Source organism: Gossypium arboreum, chromosome 9, assembly GCF_025698485.1.
Source record: "Gossypium arboreum isolate Shixiya-1 chromosome 9, ASM2569848v2, whole genome shotgun sequence".
NCBI lineage: Eukaryota > Viridiplantae > Streptophyta > Magnoliopsida > Malvales > Malvaceae > Gossypium > Gossypium arboreum.
The window spans coordinates 7,749,972-7,776,455 of record NC_069078.1 but is presented as its reverse complement, the minus strand read 5'-3'; the positions used below and the strand labels follow the sequence as shown (position 1 = coordinate 7,776,455).

General features: G+C 28.5%; 2 protein-coding genes and 4 non-coding genes across 6 annotated transcripts; 5 read left to right on the top strand and 1 right to left on the bottom strand.

The window, feature by feature from the left end:
• The first annotated feature begins 592 nt into the window (after positions 1-592).
• Positions 593-4,061, top strand: LOC108455666 (inactive LRR receptor-like serine/threonine-protein kinase BIR2). Its single transcript, XM_017754202.1, has 2 exons — positions 593-1,291; positions 3,984-4,061. The coding sequence occupies exons 1-2, from the start codon at positions 593-595 to the stop codon at positions 4,059-4,061; spliced, it is 777 nt and encodes a 258-aa protein (XP_017609691.1).
• A 12,467-nt stretch (positions 4,062-16,528) lies between these two features.
• On the bottom strand, positions 16,529-19,383 carry LOC108454914 (probable prolyl 4-hydroxylase 7). The gene is made up of 7 exons (XM_017753542.2): positions 18,982-19,383; positions 18,848-18,905; positions 18,671-18,775; positions 17,646-17,700; positions 17,369-17,544; positions 17,181-17,241; positions 16,529-17,020 (listed from the first exon to the last, which is right to left on the bottom strand). Exons 1-7 carry the CDS (start codon positions 19,137-19,139, stop codon positions 16,719-16,721), a joined length of 915 nt encoding a protein of 304 aa, XP_017609031.1. The 5' UTR covers positions 19,140-19,383; the 3' UTR covers positions 16,529-16,718.
• A 1,297-nt stretch (positions 19,384-20,680) lies between these two features.
• Positions 20,681-20,763, top strand: LOC128281322 (small nucleolar RNA Z199). Its single transcript, XR_008271534.1, has one exon. It is a non-coding gene; the product is annotated as a small nucleolar RNA Z199 (small nucleolar RNA).
• Positions 20,764-20,841: 78 nt separating this feature from the next.
• Positions 20,842-20,920, top strand: LOC128281347 (small nucleolar RNA SNORD18). The gene has a single exon (XR_008271555.1). It is a non-coding gene; the product is annotated as a small nucleolar RNA SNORD18 (small nucleolar RNA).
• An 81-nt stretch (positions 20,921-21,001) lies between these two features.
• On the top strand, positions 21,002-21,091 carry LOC128281323 (small nucleolar RNA U54). Its single transcript, XR_008271535.1, has one exon. It is a non-coding gene; the product is annotated as a small nucleolar RNA U54 (small nucleolar RNA).
• Positions 21,092-21,144: 53 nt separating this feature from the next.
• LOC128281324 (small nucleolar RNA R64/Z200 family) lies at positions 21,145-21,242 on the top strand. The gene has a single exon (XR_008271536.1). It is a non-coding gene; the product is annotated as a small nucleolar RNA R64/Z200 family (small nucleolar RNA).
• The last annotated feature ends 5,242 nt before the right edge of the window (positions 21,243-26,484 follow it).

Genomic DNA, 26,484 nt, shown 5'->3' with positions numbered 1-26,484 from the left:
ATAATATTTTATTTAAAATAAAAAATAATATTTTAATATAAAAAATGGTTACGCCTGTCATATAAGCGCGACCAAAAAAAATATTATTTTAAGTAAATAATTCAGATGACAACCTATTTCAATATTTAAATTTAAAAAATTATTCAGGTAAATTTACCTCTGAAAATTAAATAAAATTTATAAAAATTTAAAAATATATAGTAGTATAAAACATCTAAAAGCTTTTAAATCTAAACTAAAACCCACTGCAACTAAAATTTAAAAGAAACAAAAAAGTAAAAGTCCTATCATAATTTTCAATGGCTATCATAATTTCCTAATATTTTGTTCACATCAAACTTTATAGTAACATGCTCTAAAAAAAAACACTTCACAGCAACATGAAAGACTCTTCTTCCCAAGTCAATCACGCATTTTCGTAGACTCTTCTTCCCAAGTCGATCATGCATTTTCACCAAACTTTACTTCCTCCCATGTCGTTAAAACAAACCAAATAAAGGGCAAACTTTATCTCATGGAGCACTCCAAAGTTGTTTATCGGATAGAAGTCGCAAATAAAACTCTGGTTTTTAGTTTATGCTTGTGATAAGCTATGAAGGGATCATGTCCCAGCAGTTTAAAGATATTCAGGTTTGTTCTTCTAACACGGATGCTTTTTGCAGGACATGTTTCATCAACTATAACAGAAGATGATATAAAATGTCTGAAAGGTATCAAGAATTCTCTAAATGAACCAGATGGTAAGTTAAGCAACTGGAGTTTCAATAACAATTCAGCAGGTTTTATATGCAATTTTGCTGGAGTTGAATGTTGGACGGAACGAGAAGATCGCCTGTTAGGTCTTGAGCTTCGTGACATGAAACTCTCAGGACAATTACCTCAATCTTTACAGTACTGTCAGAGTTTGCAGACTTTGGATCTGTCGGCTAACAGGCTTTCTGGTACAGTCCCTGCACAGATATGTAGTTGGTTACCTTATTTGGTAACCCTTGATCTGTCTAGCAATGATCTGTCAGGTTCCATCCCATCTGAATTATCTAACTGTGCTTATCTAAATAATTTGGTACTGTCAAATAATAGACTTACGGGATCAATTCCAGAGCAGTTATCAGGTTTGTTACGTTTGAAGAGGTTTTCTGTAGCAAATAATGATCTCAAAGGTGCAATTCCTTTATCTTTTGAGAATAATAGTAAGGTAGACTTCGCTGGGAATAGTGGTCTTTGTGGGCCTCCTCTTGGAAAGTGTGGGAATTTAAGTAGGAAGAGTTTGGAAATTATAATTGCAGCTGGGGTTTGCGGTGCTGTGTTTTCAATTTTGTCGGGATTTGGGTATTTTTGGTGTTGTGGTAGGAAGACCAAGTCCTATCCACAAGCCAGATAAACACTGCGGTGACTTCAATTGAACCTTAATCTTATTGTGTTCTAAAAACATATATTTTTTGTACCAATTTGTTCAGATTTTCTTTTTGGGATTAAAAAAATGTATTTAGATTAATACAGTATCCATCATATTTTTTTATCAATTTAGTCGTGAATTTAAACCTCAAATGTCTAATAGTAAAAAAAAAACCCTAAACCTTAATGTGTAATTCATGTATACGTTGCTTGGATTATCAGGAAGGTTTCAGAGCTATGTGTCGAAACTATTTTTTTGAAAATAGGAAATTGACTTTTGAAAATGAAAATTCGGAGTCGCCACCAATCCTTTTTGTGGTGTGATTGGGTCACCTTATAAAACATTTTGATCTACGAATTTTGAGAAAATAGGCTCGGGAGTCAGTTACGTATGACGAAGGATTAACACCCCCAATACGCCCAAAATCGTACTTTATTGATTAATTTATGTCTTAATGTCGAAAATTAAAGATTTGAAAATATTTTAAAGTATGATCCTCCTTTTTGAAACATTTGAGTAAATTAAACATGAGTTAAAGACCATCTCGCTTCAAGGTAAAACGTCACGTCTAGTACGGTAGGACACAACATTTTTGACCCCCGATTATGAGCTTGTCCTTTATTTAAAAAATTCGTGCACTTTATTTTTTTTAAAAAAAGGGTATTCGGATATTTAAATCAAATGTAAAGCCACAACACAGCACAGTAGGGCATGATTTTTCGAATTTTTTAAATACTGAACACTGCCTCCCCTTTTCAAAACTTGGAGAAATTCAATAAGAAGGATATTTGAATATTTGGATCGAACAAAAACCGAAACTCAATATGATAGGGCACAATTTTTCGAGCTTCCAAATATCGAAAATTGCCTTTGTTTAGGAGAAAATTTGGAGAATAAATCGATTAAGAAGGATATTCGAATACTTAAATCGAATAAAAAACGAAGCCCAGTACGGTAGGGCACGTTTTTTAAAATGATTAAGTATAGAAAATTGCCTTTATTAAAAACTATTTGGGAATAAAATGTTGAATAAAATACTTAAATCGAATATATAAAAAAAAACGAACCCAATATGGTAGGATACGTTTTTTAAAACGATTAAGAATAGAAAATTGTCTTTATGTTAAAAACAAATTGAGAATACATCATGAAATAAAAAATTAAAACGATTAAAATTTGGGGAGAGAAAAAATGATATGCAACATAATAATAATACAATTAATAACTCAATCAATATAAATAAAAATAATAATAAATATAGAGAAAATTAGCAATAGCGATAATAATGATAAAAATATAATAATATGATAAATATAGCAATAATAATATTAATAGTAAAATAAAAACATAATGATAAAATAATATATATTAATGACGATATTAAATATAATGATAAAAGTGAAAATTAAAATAATAACTATACTAAAATAACATAATAATATAGTATGTAAAAACAATTTGATAATTTTAAAAGAAATAATAGATATAATATAATAAATATAATGATGAGTAAAAGAATTATCATATTTAAAATAATTAACCTTTAATAAAATATAATGAATATATAATATTAAATAATTAATATAATAATATGAAATCAAAACTCAAATTAATTAGTTTTAATAGAAAAATAATAAATATTTAATAATAATAATATGCGTATAAAAAGTAATATTAAATGACTAATAAAATAGTAAAAAAATAGAAATAATAATAATATAATAGTACGAATAACATTGAAAAGCATGTATAGGTGTAAAATAATAAACAAAAAAACAAAATAATAATAATGTGAATAATATAATAGGTGAATCTAATATTTTAAAAACCTGAAAGTAATTAGAGCAGTAAAAGGCTTGGGATTTAATTATAATCAAAGCGAAACATGGGGTGCGAATTATAAAATACAAAGAAATAACAAATCATGAACTGGGATCAAAGTAGACATGCGTGTAAAGGGGAAGGATCAACAGCATAAATACTCCCTTCAAAGCACAAAAGCACGGGTCCCATCCCTCCCAAACGACACCATTTTATTTGCTATTTAAAAACTAAAAGGGCCAAACAAGACAGAAAAGAAAAAATTGAATGGTAGTCTGCCATTTTTAAAAGAAACCATAGCCCTTTTATTTTTCTTTGCTGGGATTTGATGACCAAGAATCAAGCCACTGCTGGACCACCACCATTGCCGGTCACCGCATACAGTGACCGAAGTTTAAAAAGATAAGTTCTTTTTGTCTTTTTTATCCTCTTTAATAGATGAACGAACAACAAAATGGTTAGTTTCGAAAACACAAAGGAAAAAAAATGAAAAAAGAAGAAACAAACAACAACCTTGGTGGTTTTCGGTTTGCCAGATCTGTTTTGCTTTCAATCGATGGTGTAGGCTTTCTGTTTGTCTGACTGATGGTTATTTCCCTATATTCAAATGCTTGTATTTTGGTAAAATTCTTGCTCTTTGATTTTTAGATGCCACTATTTGTATCAAATCTGCGTTTTTATTGAATAATCCAAAAAAAAAAACATTGTTACACTCTCATGGCTTTATAGCCTAAATTCTAACTGTTTTTGCCTCTTTTTGCTGCAGGTGAAGGCGAAACGTAGGAATGGAGGCATGGAGGCAGAGAACGTGGGTAGTGGAAGCATGGAGGTAGTTGAAGGCTAGGGTTTTGGCTGAAAATGTTTTGGGGTTTGCGAGCTAGGGTTAAGTATTTGAGCTTTAAAATTGGGTCTGTTTTTATTTTTTGTTTTTTTTATTTTTTTGTTGAATTCTATTTTGGACTTGATTTTGTGTTTTATGTAATTTGGGCCGGGCAAAAATTGGGTTTTACACTATGTATGATATATTTTACATGGTTCAGCGACCATCGCATATAAATAATGTTCTAGGAATGTATACAGTACGAAATGACTTTATTAAATGACTTTTTCTTAAGGAACTAATTAGATATTTGGAAAAGGAAATCTGTAATGATAAACGTGAGTTTGATATTTAAAAAAATTAAATTGATATTTGGAGAAAATAAATGATAAAAATGTAACTTTACCATATAAAGAAAAATGTGGTATAATAACTTATATAAATATATATATATATATATATATATATTTATTTATAAATGAGACATGGAGAATATATTGATATGTGAGATTTAGAAATTGAGAAAAATGTTAGGATGAATAAAAGTGAAAAATATAAGGATTAAAAGTGCAATTATGCCATGAAATGGATTATTGTCTTTAATGGTCAACGAAAGGATTTATAAGGTGATAAGGATAATTTTTAATTTGTGTCGTCGGATTAAATTGAGAAATGGAAGGATTTGTTCAGATGTTTTCCAATACAGAGGGTAGAATAATTATAAAAGAGTAAATTGTTGAAGGTCCTATAGAGAAATAAGCCATGTAAGTAATGGTGAAGAATTGAAAATTTGAAAAGAAAAGAGAATATGAAGAAAACAAGGGTTTAATAATAGTCGTTGGATTAAATCTTGTGATTTAATCTTGGCGCTTGAAATTCATTAATAGCAAAGTTGTACTTTCTCAATAACGAGGGTGTAGGAGTTAATCTAGACCATTGAATTTAAAATCTTATGTGCAATCTCAGCTATTAATTTGAATAAAGTTTGATCATTTTGAAGAGTTATTTGTGGCCTTAGATCATTTGACTGTTGACTGACATGAACCATTGATGTGGAAACTTTAAAGGGAGATCATACATTATATTATGACTTGAAAATAGAAGAAAATTTCCCCTATTCCCTTGTTAAAATGGACAGCACAATTTGGAGGAGAAAAATTTTGATTTCTTCCCTTTCTTTCATCCTTTCTAATCTCCGTTGATTCCCCATTTGAACCCTAGGTGAGATTTTTGCAAAATCCAAAAGAACCCATGAATTTCTTTTGAAAAACCTTAGTAATAGCTTGCTTTCAAGACCTTTCTACCACCTTTTTCATCTTTAAGCTGAGATTTTCAAGTTGGTAGGAAGGGAAGTTGAAACTAGAATGAAAAAGGAAACCATAAAAAAAAAAGAAAAGGATATTCTCATCACTTTTATGGTATTTATTTGAGATTATTTGCATGAAAAAGCTTCTAAAGCTCCTATTTATGTTTGAGTGTTAGAAAAATGGATACGGAAAAAAGAAAGCTTTTAAACTTGTGAAAGGGTGAGAAACTTGATTTTGATTTTGTCTCATCCAAATGTAAGTGTCCTTTAATTTCTCTAATTTGATAATTATGAGAATTTGAATCGGATAATTAGTGAAATAAATTGTTATAATAAAGTAAGAAAACAAGTGTATTGATAAACTAATAGTAAAATTATACAACTAAAATAAATATTTTCACTAAAACAATTTGGTGACAACAGAATGATGTATTTTCTTTTTAAATTAGTATAAGATTTCTGTCGATCAAAGATGACTTTCAATCGATCTCGAATCAATTTCACAATGTCCTCAGTTCTAGAAATTAGCTTGGGACTCAAAACTCGGTGTTCATTTAATTTTATCTAACATAAAGGAGTACGACACCTACGACCATACAAGGCCTCGTAAGGTGTCATCTGAATACTACGACCATTTCGGAAATCTATTACACAACCATAAAGCATCCTCTAGAATTTGAATGACTCGCTCAGACTATCCGTTGGTCTGAGGATGATACACAATACTGAAATTAAGTCAGGTGCCTAAAGCTTCATGAAGATTTTTCCAGAACCAAGATGTGAATCGCAGATTTCTATTAGAGATAATTGAGACTGGAATCTCGTGCAGTCTCACAATTTCGACAATATACAATTTAGATAACTTCTGCAGGGAATAATCTGTTATGATAAGGATGAAGTGAGTGAATTTGGTCAACCAATCAACAATGACCCAAACTGAATCTTTCTTAGTGGGGGTTAAAGGCACACTAACAAAATTAGTCGTTACACGCTCCCACTTCCATTGAGGAATCTTAACTCGCTTGTAACATCCTCAACCCGTATCCCTCGCCAAAATCGGGTTACGAAGTATTACCGGGGTTTACCGATCAAACAGGCATAAATTTCAAACATTTCGTATCATATAATATTCATATGTATATACCAAACTACTATTAAACTTATAACCTCATTTAGAATTAATCCACAAAATGTTTAATATTTAAACATCGTAGGTACATGTCGACACAAAAGGAAAAAAATCACCATGTTTGAGTTCGAGACCGTTGTTGGATGTTGAATTGACGATCAAAACTTAACACCTAACCTGTCCACGGAAAATAAAATCGTACGCTGATTATAAACTCAATGGTATTTTTATAATCCGAATAATTAAAAATAAAACAATATAATATGCACAATTAAAATTAAGCACAGTTGAACATTTAAAACCACATTTATTTATATAATAAAACAATCCATACAATACTCAAATATTGAATACATTATTTTATACCATATTCAATTTCCATCACTTGCTATGTAATAGCTTTTCTCACTTTGATCCACGTATCAATTAACAATAATATTATCCATTCCATATCCATTTCATGAACACATAATTCATGCATTTCATTTGCATATTTCAATTCACTATCTCATTTCAATTCACATATCAATCATAGTGTCATTTCATTTAATTACCCCTATTAACACAACTCAGACTCGGACAGATACACGAATCCAACCAAAATACACCAGTTTGGCACCCAGTGCCTCATCGGATAATTCGAAGTAATAATTTGACACCCAGTGTCTCATCGGTTAAATCGAAGTAAATTGGCACCTAGTGCCTCATCAAATTAATCCGAAGTAGTAAATTGACACATAGTGTTTCATCGACTCGAAGTCGAAGAAATCTCTGAACTCTTCCAATCCTATGGCATGCCATCTATATTCGACTCAATTCAATATAGTTAATAGGGTCTCAATTCACTTTTAAAATACAACCAATATTCATTTCAATTCAAATAATCAATATATTCAATATATATACCAATTCAATCAATATAAATTCAATAAATTCATCACATACTAAATCAATCAATTTCAATTGTAAAACACAATAATTCTCACCTCAACATTTACCATATACATGAAATTAAAATACAACAATTAATAACTAAGTTTGGATTATAGAAATACAAATCGAAATTTCGAGCTATTCCTCGTCGACTTTTTTTTCCCCTTTTTAGTCGAGGGTTCCGGTATGATGTTAGCTACGGACTTAAAACAATTAAAAATCATCAATACAACACAATTCAATTTCATATTGAATATTTCAATTTTTACTCAAATATTGCATAATTTCCAATTTAGCCCCTAAACCGAGACTAATTTTTATTTTTCACATTTAATTCTTTATTTTCATGCAAATTTCACTTTAGGCTAAATTCAACTCCCCATTTTCATATAAATTCCTAAATTTTGAATTTTTCACAATTTAGTCCCTATTACACAACATTTACAATTTATTCTACAATTCAATCCTTTTTTCATTTCTAACTTGAAAATTTATCAATTTAGTCCCTAATACTCTAATTTTCAACATAGACAAAATTTAAAATTTTAATAAATTTTAAAATTTTGACATAGGTCGGGTAGTATTTAATACCAAGATTTTAAAAATACAAAAATTATGAGAAAAAGGAACTAAATTGACTAACCAATAAAATTTGGAAACTTTGAAACCCTCGGCTGTGGCTTCCTTCTTTCTCCTTCTTCTTTTTCTTTCTATTTCGTTTAACTTTCTATGTTTCTTTCTTTCTTTCATTTTCTTTTATTTCTTTGTTTTATTATTATATAATATAATATATATTATAAATATATATCTTATCTGCCTCAGTTTTAAGTAATGACATAATTGCTTCTTTGGTCTCTTTAATTTTTCTTTAATCTATAATTCAACTTTTACCCTATATACAATTTAGTCCTTAAAACAAATTACTTTTAATTCAAGCAAATTCACTTAATCGAAACCTAATTAACCTAATTTATGAGTCTGATTTAAAAAAAGGAGTCTCGGGAACACACTTTTTTTTAATTTAGTCTTTTTCAATTAATTAACTATAGAAACGTTAAAATTTCTTAACGAAACTTTAATACCACCTTAATGACACTCTGTAAATGTTTTTTAAAATATTTATGGCTCAGTTTATAAAAACAAGGTCCCGATACCTTATTTCTTAAAACCACTTAAACTTAATAAATCACTTATATAATATAAATTATCAAATCAAAAACCTTTTTAAAAATCACATTTGACTCGTAAAGATTAAATAATAATATTTACGAACTTACTCGTCAGATTTGGTGGCCCCGAAACCACTGAAAAATGGGTTGTTACATCGCTAAAGCAAATCGGAGGATAGCTGATTCTCAGCCTTAACCTTTTGGCATGTCAGACAATGTGATACAAAAGCAACCACTTCCCGTTTCAGTCCGGGCCACCAATATATTTCTTGAAGGTCCCGATAGATTTTATTTCCATCAAGATGCATAACATAATAACTGCTATGCGCCTCATGTAGGATTGATTGCCTCAACTTCTTATCATTAGGCACGTAAATCCAACCTCTAAAGAACATGTAACACCCCTTACTCGTACCCAAGACCGGGACAAGGTACGAGGCATTACCGTACATAAACAGTGCATTTTTCAGAAAATACGGGTCATAAAATTTCATTCCAAATTTAAACCGATCAATCAAGATCATATTATCCTTATTATGGCCTATGAAGTCTAAATCATACATTAAAAGTAATAAGGAACTAAACCGAGAACTTAAGAAAATTCAAAAAAAATTCTAAGTTTAAGCCTCAAACGTCCGTGTGGAGGCAATACATACGCCTGTGTGCTTTGGGACATGCCTATGTCCTATATCTGTGTGGAATTTCTAGAATTTATTTTTCATTTCGAACCTACAGGGGTTTTCACACGGTCGAGCACATGCCTGTGTCTCTCACATGGCCTAGACACGCCCGTGTCTAAAAACCTGAACATTCTGTTTATGACGTCATCACTTATATAGGGGCACACGGCCAAGGCACACACCCGTGCGCTAGGCCGTGTCCTCCACACGGTTGAGACACACGGCTGTGTCTTTGCCCGTATATTTACTACCATGCATACTGACTTAAGAATTTTAGGTGCAGGGGACACACAACCATTCAACACGCCCATGGGGTAGACCGCGTGTCACACACAGTCCAGACACATGCCCATGTGTCTACCCGTGTGGACCATTTAAAGGCTATTTTCCAAGCCAATAGTCACTCATACATTCAAACATACTTTATAACATGCAACATGACATATTCAAACACTCAAATATTCCACACCATGGCACTCTCAGGTCTTCATAAAGTCATTCTATTGCATATTCATTTGTTACACTATTTAGAGGCATTCCACACCAATTTCATGCATTATTAAACTTATTATCATGACTTCAAATTGTGCATTCATACTTATAGTCATTTTAAGCCATTAGGTCATCCCTTATCCTTTAGCACCCAATTCATACTTTACCATACATTTATCGATCAACAACATATCACATCATTATCCTGCACTCACCAAGCAATAACATATCCTCCCATCAAAACTCTAGCACATGCATGCATAGGTAATTAGATTACAACCCAAATGATCAAATATGAACCATATCACATGACCATTATAAAATAAATCATCATTATCATAGGCCTTCATAATTTGGCCAAATAGCATGACACATACCACAAAATGGCCAAGTTTCCTATACATGCCATACTCAAAATAATAATTTCATTATACCCAATAGTCCTTTGATAGTGTGATCGAATACTCCGACAGCTTTTGATCCCCGAGCTAGCTTGGTAGAACTACAAAGGATGGAAAGAGAGGGGAGTAAGCATTAAAGCTTAGAAAGTGCATATACAAATAATATGAAATGGTAGTAAGGAATCAACATATAGAAACATAGCCACATATACATAAAGATTATTCATCATTCAAACCTTTCTACTTACTCATCATACGCACATATATACTTGCTCATCGTAAATCGATCTTTATTAAGGCATTACTCATAGGTTTAGCATACATACTTGTACTCATCGTAAAGTATCCATAACCATACCTCTTTCATATGTCCTTCTTGGGACTCTCATTACATTCTTTACATTACCTGTTGAACTCTCGGAATACTATTGGATACGCAAAAACCTTGCACATAAGTGCCACATATACAACGTAGTCGAAGCTACCACAAAACATGTAACACATCCATAATGAACTCGGACCTCTCAACGAGCTCAGATGTTATATGAATCACATCTATTATGAACTCGAACCTCTCAACAAGATCAGATGCTTGCATCCATAATGAACTCGGACCTCTTAACGAGTTTGGATGCCACATATCTCACGAACCCAGACCACTCAACGAGTTTAGACGTCTTAGTTCCTAGTGACATGTCACTTTTATCCTAAACTATTCCTAAGGTTCAAACGGGGTTTTCCTCACTTGCATATGGTATCTCCGTCGTACTTGCTCGTAATGTCGTGGATAACGACCATAATAACATTCATGCTTTCATAACAATCAGTAAGCATATAACTCATAATTACAATAAAACATTTATTACAATATATTAAAACATTAAAACATATTAAAACACCACATTATTTGCATATGTATTTACCTCGGTACAAAATGATGATAATCGAGTTCAATCATCGTATACTTTATTCTTTCTTCGATCAAGTCCCGGTTCACATTTTTCTTGATCTATAATGCCAAATTTAACTTATTTATTATTCACATTATTCAAATGAGTCCATAAATCATACTTTTTCAAATTTATATTTTGACCTTTAAACTTTTGCATATTTACGATTTAGTCCTTAGGCTCGTAAAATGGAATGCTTGCATTTTCTTGGTTACCCAAGCCTAGCTGAACCTTTATTATGCTCATATCAGCCCATATTTTCTTTTATTTCACATTATTACTACTCATCTTAACACTTTTACAAACAAGTCCCTTGTTTAGATGTTTTCACTAAAAATCACCTAGTAAAAGATGTTTATCATGCCTCAAACATTCATATTCCGCCATTAATCATCAAAATACGTAATCTCACACATGGGTCAAATTTTATACATGAACCCTAGCTTAAAATATAGATAGGAGTGGGTAGATCATGCTTCAAAGACTTCAAAAATGAAAAGAACATTAAAAACGAGGTTAGGATGCACTTACAATCAGGCTTGAAAATGTTAAACAAACCCTAGCTATGGTGTCTTCAAATTTTTGGAAATGAAAGAAGAAGATGGACACCAATTTTGACTTATTTTTCCCTTTTTATTCTTTTAATTACCAAATGACCAAAATACCCCTAGGGTTTCTCTTTTACATTTTTCCTATGCATGTCTATTTTTGTCTAAAATTATAGAAATTGATCAAATCGCTAATTAGGACATTCCAATTCATGATCTAAAGCAATTCCATGCTTAAAGCTTCTAGAGTGCAAGTTTTGCACTTTATTCAATTTGGTCCCTAAAATGCAATTAGACATTTTATGCATAGAATTTCTTCATAAAACTTTCACACATGCATGCATTCATAACATAACCCTCATAAGAATCATAAAATAATTATTTTATCTCAAATTTGTGGTCTCAAAACTACTGTTCTGTCTAGGCCCTAATTCGGGATGTTACAACTCTCTCCCCTTTAGGGATTTTCGTCCCTGAAAATCTTACCGATAAAAAGGTTTAGGTATTGTTTCCTCATAACCTCCTCGGGCTCCCATGTAGCTTCTTCAACCCCATGTCTTTGCCATAAAACTTTCAAAAGAGCAACACTTTTGTTTCGCAATTGCTTGACTTCCCAAGCCAAGATCTTAACAGGTTCCTTACCATAAGTCATATCCGGTCTGATTTCAACTTTAGTCGGTACAATCACATGTGAAGGGTCAAATCTATAGTGGTGCAATAGACACATGAAATACGTCGTGAATCTTTTCTAATTCAGTTGGCAAAGCCAATCGAGAAGCAACAGGCCTTATCTTTTCGGTAACCTCATACGGTCCTATAAAACGAAGACTTAACCATAACTAAAGAATAAAGAAGATATGATTTCATACGCAGGGGCAACCACCGGACAACCCATAGTTAAAGAGGATAAAATAATAGAAAAACTCTCAGAAATCCAACAAGACTTGTCCACTGTTATAAATGGGCTAAACCAGCTTGATGAAAGGCCTTCTGGAGGATGGGATCAATGGTGGCTCGATATGGCATGCAGGGCTAATATAATGGAAAGATTCTAGAAAGCCCAAAATTTTTAAAAGCCTAAGACGAAGAATATCGAGACAGAGTCTTAGAACAATATGTGGCCTTTATTACAATGTAAAGAGTTTCACGAGATAAAAACTTCAGATGCTCAACTAAAAGCATCTTATCTATAATTTTTTTCAATTTTTATTTTCAGGAAAAACGCCTTTAGAAAGCACGCGCCTACCCGTTTTTATTGTTTATTGTAAAAGAAGACTCTCGTGACTTGTATCTAGGCTATCAATGAGGCCCAATGAAGCACCTGAGCCTTTATATAAGGAACTCAGATGTCTCTTATTAGGGAATAGATAGAAAGAGAGAGCAAAACCTATTTATTGTTACTCTAGAGCTTTGTTATTTATTTTGAAGTTATAAAAATTTAGTCTTTTGTTCTTCAAATGTTTTCTTGGTTTGAGATATAGAGAGAGAAGTGTAAGGCCTCTATTTAGTAACCATAGCTAAGAGAGGGCGTGACGGTGAAGCAGAGGGAGTAGGCTCTCACGAGATTGAGACACTTATATCTGAACAACAACTTAGAGAACTTAGCCATAAGCGTATCAGGTGTAACCTTCTTTCTTTATCTATCAGGCAAAACCAGTTGTCTTGAGGTACGATTTACAGTGTGTATGTTCTTCTCTTGCACAGAAATTTCGATTTGGAAAATCAAAAGCATTGTAAACATTGGTCATTCTCTGGGCCTCCAATATTTCAGGTATAAGTTAGTCAAATTTGTTCAACTTTAACTTTTATTTAAAAATACTTTAATTTGTTATATCAAAACATATTATAAAATAAAGCTTAGTTTAACAACTATTTATTAAAAATTAATTGTTTAAATAAATGGCTTAAATTGAACATCTAAACATGGGTATAAATTTACATAACCAATTTTCAAATTGATTAAATTTAAAAAGTAAATAAATATAAATTTTAATTTCACATAAAAAGATTTTAATATTTACAAATATGATATGGAATAAATAATTTTAAATAAATTTAAATTTAATGGTTTAACCATTTTGAAAAGTTTTACTCTAGGCAATAAAGGAAAACAATAGTACGACATTTATTCGAACCTATAATGAGATATGATCAAAATTTATAATGAAATTATTCAAAAAATATTCTAAATAAGAATTAAATTGATTAAATCATTTAACCATTTATTTAAAATTAATTAAATAATATAATATCAATCTGTGCATTGCATGATATGTAAATTAATATATTATAAATTAGAGGTTCTTAAATTTTAATGGGTTTATGTGTGGCAAGAAAAGAAAGTAAGAATTTTGGAGAGGAAATTTGCCACATAAAATCCTTTGTATTTTTATATGAATTTTAATGGTGTTTTGTAAGTTATATTTTAATAGTTAGTTCTTCTGATTTTTTATATTCAATAATTTAATTTACAATTTTACATAATAAAACACTATAAATTTTAAAATTATTTTAAAATATTTCTTTTAAGTTTATCACTATTTTTACACATTAAATATACTATTAAAATTGAAATAGGTATTTAAAATATAAATAATGTTACAATAAACTATTTAGTTGTCACAATATTTAAATTTAGTTAATAATTCATATTCACTAATTAATAAACTATATATAAAAATAGAATTTTATACGATCTAGTATTGTAATATTTATATTTTAAAATAATTTCAAAATATTATTTATTTAAATTCATTATAATATTAATTATCATTTTTAAAAATTAAATTTGTATATTGTTATGTTTTAAATTAATAAGCATATTATTAAAGAAATGTTACAAAATTTATAAAAAACTTTAAAAATATAATTAAATGTAATTTAATTTAATTTTCCTTATTCTCAACCTCCTTCAGTTAATTGTAATAATTACCCAAGCTGTTTAGCAGGCTTCTTCTGTAGCTAGGTTGCGGTCTTTAATAAGAAAAGAAAAACAGGAGAACTTGTTATCAATATATATTTGATATATTTTTAAAGAAATCAATATATGTTTGGGCTAAAATATAGAAATATGCTGAAAAAATAAAAATAAAAATTGAGAAGATATGCTGCTTTTTTTTTTAATTTACCAATTTATGTTATTTTGAAAAGAGAAAAGAAGATATGTCTTATTAAAATTGATAATTTAATTTTATTTTTAGTTAGATAGTTAAATATTAGTATTTTTGTCCTTGAATTTTGATTCAATTATTCTCCGCTCACATTTTTATTTTTTATTTCATGTTGTTTTAATTTTTTTATTTTTAATTAAATTTTTAACATATTAACTATTTAGTTAGATAGTTAGATGATTGTGATTTCATCTTTGAGTCTTAAGTTTGATTCATCTTATAAGCATTTTGATATATATTTTTATTTCATGTTGTTTCAAGTTTTTTTAATTAATCTTTTAATTAATAACCCTTTTATTTATAAAATCAAATAATTATTGCAAATATCATATTTTTAGTAAATAGAATTTTTGTATGTGTAATATTTATTTTCAATCCATATCATGAATGTAGTAAATTGACATTTTATATATTTTTGCATGTGTATTTGAAATATTCACATATAAAAATATTTGAAATATCATACTCACAATGTAGATGAAAATAATTATATCTAAAATATTTTACATATTTGAAATAATTATTTAATTTTATTATATTAGAAATCACCATACCTCACAATATTGGTGGAGAATGTAAATATTTAACATATAAATATTATATATAAAGAAAAATATATCTAAAGAATTAGTTGATGTTTTAAAAATAATTACATATTTATTATTTGATTTGATAAATAAAAGAGTTATTAATTAAAATAAATAAATAAACTTGAAATAACATGAAATAAAAATATATATTAAAATACTTAAAACAACATTAAATAATAAAAATAAATGTGAGTATGAGAGGAATCGAACCTGGATTCAAAGAAAAAACACTAACATTTAACCATCGACAAAAAAATTAAATTATCAATTTTTAATGAAAATGCATCCTATAAGATGCATTTTCATTTCTCTCTAAAACAACACATATTGATAAATTTAAAAAAACACATTTTCTCAATTTCTTTTATTTTTCAGTATTTTTTATAATTTAACCTATATATTTTATATATAATTAATATTATGGAATGTCAAAATATAAGAGATGCTTTTGTTTGGTAAATATTTTTAGTTTAAAATTATACAAAATCTGAATATATGCTCTCTGAAGTAGCCCAGCCTCCAAATTTTTAGGCAATGAGAAAAGAAATCATGACACATAACAAGCATACAAACGATTGCATGTTGATTATTGTTACACTATGTTTAGCGATCTTTAAAATAAACACTTTTTACTTAGAAACTAAAATTTTTAGTTGTTGTTGAGTCAAAAGTACTTCTAAAAGTATTATTATTATTTTATCTCTATATGTTAATATCTAATATGAATTATATATTCAAATTATATTTTAAAATAAAATTATTGATTAAAAATTTTAAAAATATTTCTTAAAATAATACAAATATGTTAATAATTAATTATAAATATTTAATGATTATATTTATATATTTAAAATATAGTTTATATAACTCTAATTAAATTTTATAAATAATTAATATTGATTGTTTAAAATATTTAAAATTTATATTTGATATATTAAAATATTAACAAGAAGTTATGATAAACTATTTTTTATATTCTTACTAAAATATCATAATATTAATTAATTTAAATACTATTTAAATGCATATTTATTACTTTATAATATCATATCTAAAATTAAAATTTTATTTCTAAAAATATTTTTGGCTGCAATACTAAATAATTAAAACCAATATTTTAAAATTGTTTCTCAAAAAAGCATTTTTTCTTTAGTCTAATAGAAAAGTCATACCGTTTAATGTATTTATGTTCTGAAGAGATTCAATTCGAATGATTAGACGGCAGCCATTGCAGCGAAAAGAATTTGAATATCAGTATATACAGCTTTGAAATGGTTTAACCATGGTCCTTTAAAATGCCTGGAAAAAGCTTTCTAGGAGGAGCATACCTTGCAACTCTTCCTACAGTATCCCGAAAACTCCTCGGAACCTACCATGTAAGCCGGGTTCTTTTCGCACTCGCCAGCCTTAGCCCAGAAAAGACAGTTCCCATTCTTATCAACACAGTCTTCGGTCTGGCTCTCCATGTTATCAAAGGACTGGACATGGATCCACTTTGTGGCGGACCATTTCTCGCCCTTTATCACCGGGCAACTTCCATGTAAACTCTTGGGATCAGTAGTTGTATCAGGATGAAGATTGAAGAACAGCAATGCATTGCCTTTTCTGGGTTTCACTGCAAGTACAACCGATACAGTTGAGTTAGATACTGATGGCTACAAGGTTGGATTTCTAACACAACTTATCTGAGAACGATTAAACAAGAAACTAGCCAATCAATTATACATCATGTTCCAACTACTCTTAGTTAAAATCGCCAAGGGTAACCATAATACCAGCATATCCCGTTTTCGCACAATGTGACCAGCTATCGTCCTTGGGCTGAGTAAGTTTTCCCTGCAGAAGACAAACAATGAGCGATGAACAAAATAAAATGGATACGTGTAGTATAGGAAGAAAACAAATGTTAATAAAAGAAACCAAAAAGACAACCAAAGAACCGAATTCACCGGCAAATGCGTACCTCTGAATTTGGAAATACAGTTTCCCCACCACTCTCAACGTCAGACAAATACATAAGTACAGTGGCAATACGGTGACCACCCCTCTCGAGGTTAACCTTGTCATAAAAATAATCAAAATGTGGTTCATATTTCTGACCATGCTGATAGTGCAGTATTTGTAGTGCCTCCCCATTCTCTGTTTGCAACGCCGTGTCCAAGTCAAATGCGAAAAGTCCTTACAATTGGATGAAGAAATTGTAGAGTATGACTAGCATGTAAAAGAAAAAACAAAAGTACCTACTGGAAGGAAGGTCCATGCTGCAATCCTGGCTTCAATATCAGCAACTACATCCTTCATGCGAGATACCGCAGAAACATTTGAAGTTCAAGAATCAGCACATGCAATGATGATATGCTTTCCAAACATGATCCATACCATAAATATAAACAATCCGAACGATAACAATAAGCATAGAGTAAACGATCTCTAAACATAAAGAAATGCATAACTAAACCTAAGCATGATTTCATCAGCGACAGTAATCATAAGGCACAGGTTTGAAAAGGCTTTGAATAAACAAAACCAATGTGACTAACTGGCAAGTTATATTCTTTTAGAACCATTCGTTCAATGAGGAAACAGATTCTTTCGGCAAAGACCTGGCTTTCGGATTAAGTTTGAATGAATCATGAGGGGAAAAATACACAATGCATCACCCATGACATTTCAGAATACAACTGCTTTCAGTACAAACACTTCGGAATACAATGCGTAACATTCTTCTAGACTGTTGGTTCAATGGGAAGACAGATTCTTTCAGCAAAGACTCGGCTCTCGGATTAAGTTTGAATGAATAATGAGTAGAAAAGCCACACAATGCATCAACCATCACATTTCGGAATACAAGTTCTAACATCAAACACCTAGCATTCTGCCATTCAAGTGATTAAAATCTCACAAGCACCACGCAAATTTCAGTTCATATAGTCAGTCTATATCAAATACATGTTCTCAAAAACAGAACAATCTCAAACAGCTATGACCAGTATCCCACGGAAGGGAAAAAAAAGCATGAAAGTACTAATACAATGACATAATAATAAGCAGCCAGATGCTTCATCCTTTCTTAAACAAAGCAAGAATAAGATTGCATAAAATTACACAAAAACAAGATCATATGGATAATAAATCAATTCCTTTTACTTCTAAATTCAACAATTCGACTCATAAATTCAGCATTCCTCTCTTAAATTAACATAAATTCCAGTAATTTCACAGTTTTAAGCTAAAAAAAGGAATGAAAGACAATTCATTTATATACCAGAGCTTTCTCAAGAAACATGCCGGAGCTGGTTCGAACTTCACTTTCAATACTCTGGCCTGATACATCATCTGCCACCATTGACTTCTCTAACTTATCCTTAGCCTGAAATTAATACAATTTCTTTTTTTATATGTTGAAATTCTTCAACAACAAAAGAGAAAAATGGTTGCTTACCAGAAAAATAAGGTGATCACTTTCCTCACTTGATAAAAATCCTTTGTAAATAAAAGCCCTTCAAGAAAAAAAAATCGTAAATTTTAAAGTTTTGAATTACCTGAACTGCAAAAAGGATTGGAATTTGAAGTTACCTAGGGCGCCATGAGAGTTGAGTAACAGAAGTGGGATCAAATTGAACAGAAGAAGTTCCTCCTCTCATTTTAAGCACCGATCCATTAATCTCAGCCGAAACCAAAGTAAAATTGATCAAAAGAAGAAGAAAGAATCCGAGAAAATACTGGTACTCCATGAGAAAAGAAATTCTATTTGTTTGGATCCAATATTCGCAAAAGAATTAATCTGTTTGTTTGCTTGCTTGTTTTCTTTTTTTCAAATCATCTTCCATTTAAGAGTGAATTTAATTGGCGGCCATGGATTTGGCCAAAATATTTAATGTTTCCGTAAGAAAGCTTCATAAAATTTCTGGCAGATGTCAGAAAATCTTAATTGGAAACAATGAGTTCTTCACTTTATTTTGGCTTATCCTAGAAATCCGTCTTTAAACTTTGTTTTTTTTCACTGATACTTAAAATTCTTTTCGTTAGTTAATCGGTTAATTCTATTTAGAGAAAGATAACTAATTAGTAATTCACACAAAATATATTATTTTCTCTTTATATATATTTTGGGTAAATTATACTATTAATCATCTAATTATCAATGTATAATTTTTAAATTTGGTCACTAACGCTTTAGATCGTTTCTGTTTTACTCACTTTCCATCAAATGGCTAACGAGATTAATGTCATGGTCTTTTTTAACTAGTATAATAACATATTTAGTTCTCGATATTTACACATTCTATCAATTTGATTCTAATTTTATATAATTCAATAACACTTTGTATTTACAAATTATATCAATTTCATCCTCAAATACATATAATTAAATATAAATAAAATTAAATGATTATTTTATATTATAAAAAATAAAAAATATATAAGAGATGAAGACTTTACCAAAATGTTGAAATCGATTGGAGTTTTAGTTAAGAATCTACTTGTAAAATTTCACCCTATATCTACTGATGACTGTTTGATTGGGGTTTTAGTTAAGAATCTACTTGTAAAATTTCACCCAATATCTACTGATGACTGTTTGCTTCATCATCTCCACATAGCCATCGGAGAGATTCAATATATAGGATGAAATTGGTTTGGAATTTTTGTTTTTATAATTATCTCTAATCAGTTTTTTGAAAAACAATTTCTTCTTTTTATCTCTGGATGAATTCCATTACTTGCATTCTTTTTTTCTATTTGTTTAATAAAAAAAATTAGTTTTTTTTTTAATAATCTCATTATAGTTTCTAATCATATTTATTTTTTACACAATATTTAAAATTAGCTATAGTCTTTTCTTAACGTATAAATAAAAAAATAATACGCTTCAATATAATTGAACTTAAATTATCCTACATTGACAATAATACCCCTGCACCTCACATGTTGAAAAACAAAAAAAAAAAAAGAAAGAAAGAAAAAGCCCAAAATCTAAACTCAGCCCATAGAGGAAGAGCTGGAATTTTAAAGGCCAAGAAAACTGTTCGGATCCGTTTTCAATTATTAAGCAATTCAGCCAGTTTCAATTCTCTAGTTGCAATCTAGGGTTTATAGCAACCTCTCCAATTAGATCTATAAATACCCTGAAAACCCTCACTTTCGCCACCTTCCCTCTTCTTCACAACTAGGTTTCATTTCGTTTCCTTTCGTTTCCTTTCAGCTCTCAGATCTATGGTTTATGGTTTTCATTTCCCCGAAAATTTCTTTCCTTCGTTTTGTATTTGTCATCGATCAATTGATGAGAAAAAAAAAAACTGCAACAATATGAATGGATTTATTCCATGATTACTTGTATTTAAGTCTCTGATGATCGTTCCTTTGTTTCATTTATTTATTGAAATTTATTAAAAAATTCTCGATTTTTTTCGTTGTAAATTTCTTTAAAATTTTGAGATATGATGAGGTTTAATTGGTCCGTGTTTCTGATTCAACAGTGACAGACAATTTTTTTTTACCAAACTCTGATCTCAAAATTCAACTTGCGATATTTTTTCTATTTTTGGATTAAAAGTTTCAATTTGTGTTTCCAAGTTGAGAAATTAATTTGATTAGCTCTATGATTATTCAGCCTAATATGGGCAATATACGCTATTCCGATTTGCAGAAATGAGCAGAAGTTTTGAGAGAAAGAATGAGAGCTAATTTTGAACATTGTTTTGATTTTATCTTTTGTTAAATTGCTTTATTCCATAACTTCTGCTGTGATGAATTATGAAATAAATTCACATGTCAGACTTCAGAGATTTTTTAAAAAATCTATGAGAAGAAAATTCATGATTTCTGAGCAGATAATGTATATTTTTATAATCCTCTATTTTATAAAACGGATTTTATGAAGAGAATAATTATATTTGTGCTTTATATTATACAAATTAGTGATTGAGAATTTAATCGTATTTACCTATTAAATAGAATGTAGAAAATTAATTATTTAAAATTATTAAATTATTTAAAGTTAGGATTAAATTGATAAAATTTGTAAGTATTTGAGGATTAAATGTGTTATTATAGTAATTAGAAAAGGACTTTCTTTTATCAATTTAATAATGGGCAACTAAAATATAAATTAATTCTAACATTAGTGTCTAAAATAAAAATTTTTAAAATTGAATGATCAAAATAAAATTTAAACATAATTAGGGATTATTTGTATAATTTACTCATAATAATTATATATAAATATTTGAAAGATGAGTCATTTAAAAGGTTTTGTAATGAAAGTAAATATTAATTATGAAAATAAATTATAGATTAAAACTAAAAATAACAATAAAATTATTCAACTTAAAAACATGTACATAAAAATATATATCTTACTACTTATATAATATTATAATAAAAAATAAAAAAACACAATAAAAACAAATTGTTAAAAAATTATATATCCTAAACCTTAATTAATATATATAGCTTAGGAAAATTATTTGATGCATTCGAACAAAGGTAAAATGCTGCCATGTGATTTTAGGAGAATATTAAAAAAAAAAATAAAAGGGTGAGTACTCAATACATTGACACTATACTTTTTTTTTTTAATATTTTTAATATTTTACTATTTTTCTTTAGGACATTTGTAAATTTCATAGAAGTGTAAAAATTTTATTGTAAGTGTAATAATTTTTCTAAAAATAAATTAAAACAGACATGTATCATGTACTGTGTAAATTTTAGGTAAAATCGAATTAATTTAGTTAGCCGATTGAATTTGGTTAATCGGTCAGTTAATCAAATTAATTCGGCCGGGAGTCTGTTAATAATTTTTTAAAAATTCAGTTAACGGTTAATTCTGTTTGAAATTGGTTGATTAACTAAATTAATTGGAATTTTATATTTTTATATATATTTTACATATATTAAATTCGGTTGATTCGATTAATTCAGTTAATTTGGTTAATTTTTTATATGTTTTATAATTGTTTTAATCAAAAAATAATAAAACACATATATTTCGATTAATTAGATTAACTGACTGAATTAATCGAAAAAGTTTAGTTCAGTTAACGGTTAAGGGTTTAAAAGGGCAAATTAATTCGATTAATGATAGTTCATGTTAGTTAATCAATTGAACACCTCAAATGCACTAAACCTTACTCGTGGAATTAAAAAACTCCATTGATAATGGACAGATTACTAACACTATAACTTATCTAAAATTATAATCATTAAAAAAAATTTAACACTTGAAAGCATTTATAAAAACAATAAAAAATTAAATATATAACTACTTAAAATTTTTTAAATATATAAGGAATAATTACGAGTATGGTTAGGGCTGCAAATGAACTGAACTTGAATGAACAAATCTCTATTCATGTTCGTTTGTTTTTAAGCTTGTTCGTATTTGGTTTGTATTCGTCAAGAATTTCAATTTTTTGTTCATGTTCGTTTATTTACAATTATGTGTGTTCATATTCGTTTGTTTAATGATCAAGAACATGTTCATTTAACTTAATCGAACATGTTCACGAACATGTTCATAAACATATAATTGAACATGTTCATGAACAATGTTAATAAATAATAAACAAACAATAAATAAACACAAATACACATATATTGTTTAGATATAAAATAGTCAAACATAAATATTAATAATTATATAAATGAAAAATACAAATCAATATAAATTTATTAATATATACTAATAAAACAATAAATGAATTTTAAGATAATTTTATTAATATATACTAATAAAATTTTTATAAAAAATATCATTAATAAATAAACGAGTCATAAACGAGCTTATTCTAAAACATAAATAAACCAAAAACATTTTCGTTCGTGTTCATTCGCTTATCAAACAAACATAAAAAAATTGTTTATTTACATAAATAAACATAAATGGTTCACAAACGTTCTGTTCATTTATACAATTAAGAGTCAGAAAAGAATGGCTGAACATTTTTTGGAAAATGACACGTGACTTAATTTGCTGCGTTACGCTTTTATGCAGTCATTTGAAGGAGTAAAACACAATTATACCAAACATGTATTTTAACTAAAATTATATAAAAATCTCAAATTTCATTTTCTTCATCAACGACAATTTCAGTATCTTCTTCTCCAAAATTTTCTCTTTAAAAAAAATTGATTTGGCAATAACCATCCCCAATTTGTAACTTTTATGGTTTAGCTTTTGGTTTCATTTTTGTCACTTCTCATCCAATGAAAGAAAAATAAAAGACCTAGCAATCTTCTGCCCTATTCAAAGACATCTTTCAAAATATCAACTTTTCACGGAGATATATTTTGACCACAATTTTTGTTAGTTTCATCCTAAAAGTGAAAGAAGAACAACAAAATCAATTTCTCCAAATCAAAAACCATCAGAAATCTTAATTTTTTTTTTAATTTTATTTCCCCAAACTAAAATCCCAAAAGCTGGATGTTCTCTTCATAAATCAAAATGGGTGTTTGAAATCGAAACCTCTAAAGATCTTGAGATGGAAACATGATCGAGGCCATCAACGACGACGCTGAGACAAGATTCCCCATCGTGACTGGAGTGAAGGACTTGACGAAGGTGAAGACAAGCTTGAGCTCTGCGATAGTGGTGGTGAAAAATGAAGCTTTGCATTTGAGTTGTGGAAGGATAGAAATCTATGGGTTTTGGGATTGAAATTAGAAATAGATTATAAAATTTTTTTAATGAAGTTTTATTTTTTTTTAAGGCTTGAAGTGGGGTAAAAAGTTCTCAAATTAGAAAAAGAAAAAAATATTTAAGTTTATTTTTTACTCAATTGAATATTTAACTTTTAAAATGTATTTAAAACCCTCAAACATTGGAAAAAAATTAAGTTTTTTTTTCACTCAGTTGGGTATTTGAACTTTTAAAATACATTAAAAGGATCCTCATTTTTTTCAAACAAACAATTAAGCCCTACTCTTATTAAAATTTAGAAAAAATTATAAAAATAAAATTTAGATAAATTATTAAATTTTAATAAAAATATAAAATCATAAAAATTTTATTAAAATAAAAATTAATAACCCTTAGTTTTTTAAATTAAATCCATCACGTATAGCAACACAATATGAAATGTGACGAAAAATGATAAAAAAATAAAAATTAAAAATGCTTCTTTCGATGCGATAATTTTTATAAATTTTTTATAAAATTTATATTTCTTTACATTTTGTATAACTTTCTTATGACTTTATAAAATCTTATAATTTTTATATTTCTATACATTTTATAAATTTGTACGATTTTTATAAAATTTTATAATTTTTTATATTTATTTACGATTTATATATTTTTATAATTTTTAATATTTGAATTTTATTAAAATTTAATAATTTATAGCTTTTATTGATTACAAATTTTATAATTTTTCTAATTTTCAATAAAAGCAGAGGTTTAATTGCTTTTTTTAAAAAAGTTTGACGGTCTTTTTGATACATTTTGAAAAGTTTGAAGCTTAATTTTTATAATGAGTGCAAAAAATAAGTAGGGCTTAATTGTTTTTTTAAAAAGTTTGAAGCCTTTTTTAATTGAAAAAAGGGGTAAAATTGTTTCAAAGTCCCTTGACTTAGCAATAAAAGCCTTGGATACCCAGTTGTATTTTAGCACTGCATTTCATCCTCAGACAGATGGTTAATCTGAGCGTGTAATTCAAGTATTGGAAGATATGCTCCGATGTTGTATATTAGAGTTTGAAGGTAATTGGGAGAGGTATCTACCTTTGATTGAATTTGCTTACAATAACAGTTATCAGTCCAGTATTAAAATGGCTCCGTATGAAGCTTTGTATGGTAAGGAAAAATATGCATATTGATGTGTCATATGGTATATTAATTAAGGATATATGATATATTATGTAATAGGTATTTGTAATGTTAAAGTAGAGTTTTCTTACATGAGGAACTTTGTTCATAATATGATAGTGAAGGAAAATAAAAGGGAGTGATAAGAAATATTGTAGTGAAAGGAAATAAAGGTGTTATAAACTTAGTCATTAATATTTTGCACTAAAACAGTCTTACATAATAGTTGTAGTCTGACTTTTAAAATCCACCAAAAATTGTGAAAATTGAATTAGAGGTTGAATTAAATATGAAATTAAAGCCTATTAAGTCTAGTTTCATATAAAGAAAACTTTGTAAGCAAAAGAATTTTATATTAAGAGATATTTAAATTTGTGTAAGACAGAGTCAGGATGATTTTGAAATCTCCTGTTCTGATTTCAAATCAGAACAGGAGATTTCAAAATCATCCTGACTCTGAATTAAATATAAAAAAAAGGGTAAGTTTTTTTTGCAAAAATATGACATGTGGCATGATAAGAGTGGTTCACATGTCCTAACAGCTCATGCATTAACATCGTTAGACTCAAGTACCTTTTTGGAAGACAGAAGCAAAGTACAATGGCACATTGAACATTTAGAAACTTTAGGTACCACATTGAAAATTTTGCTAAAGTACAAGGGACAATATATGAAATTATACCAATATATAATAATTATAATAATTCATTTCCAAAACAATTAAAAACAAAAATACAACATATATTTATACAGGGGTGGAATTGAGCCCATCAATGGCAAAAGAGACAGAATCATGAACAATCAGATATAACAAAAACCAAGCTTTGATGATTGGTCTACTAGAGTTTTAGGTTTATCAAATGAAGCTTTCTTGGGCTGAGAGTTTTCCTTAATTTCTTTGACAATAATATTTTTAAATATTTTTATACTTTTGATAATTTAAAATTTTTTATTTTTAATATTTTTAAATTTTAAAAAGTTATTTTAGTAGCTAACGTTATAAGAAACAATGAAAGCAATATTAAAACATAATTGTAACTTACAGAAAAGTTAAAATATTATAAGAAACAATTAATAAATAATAAAATACTATTTAAAAATTAATTAAAATAAAATTTAACAATAAATTTTAAATATAACATAATAAAATATTTATTATTATTACCAAATTTCGGAAAAAAGTAATCAAATGTAAAATTTTATAATTAAAAGTTATCCAGAATCTATATTTACTAAAAGGGTGTGAAAATATATTATAAATAATGA

Coding starts and splice junctions, on each gene's coding strand:
- LOC108455666 (XM_017754202.1), top strand. CDS start 593: ATGAAGGGATCATGTCCCAGCAGTTTAAAGATATTCAGGTTTGTTCTT. Junction 1,292..3,983: donor AAATTATAATTGCAGCTGGG/GTTTGCGGTGCT, acceptor TTTTTGCTGCAG/GTGAAGGCGAAACGTAGGAA.
- LOC108454914 (XM_017753542.2), bottom strand. CDS start 19,139: ATGGAGTACCAGTATTTTCTCGGATTCTTTCTTCTTCTTTTGATCAAT. Junction 18,906..18,981: donor CAACTCTCATGGCGCCCTAG/GTAACTTCAAAT, acceptor TTTTTCTTGAAG/GGCTTTTATTTACAAAGGAT. Junction 17,021..17,180: donor TGCGAAAACGGGATATGCTG/GTATTATGGTTA, acceptor TTGTACTTGCAG/TGAAACCCAGAAAAGGCAAT.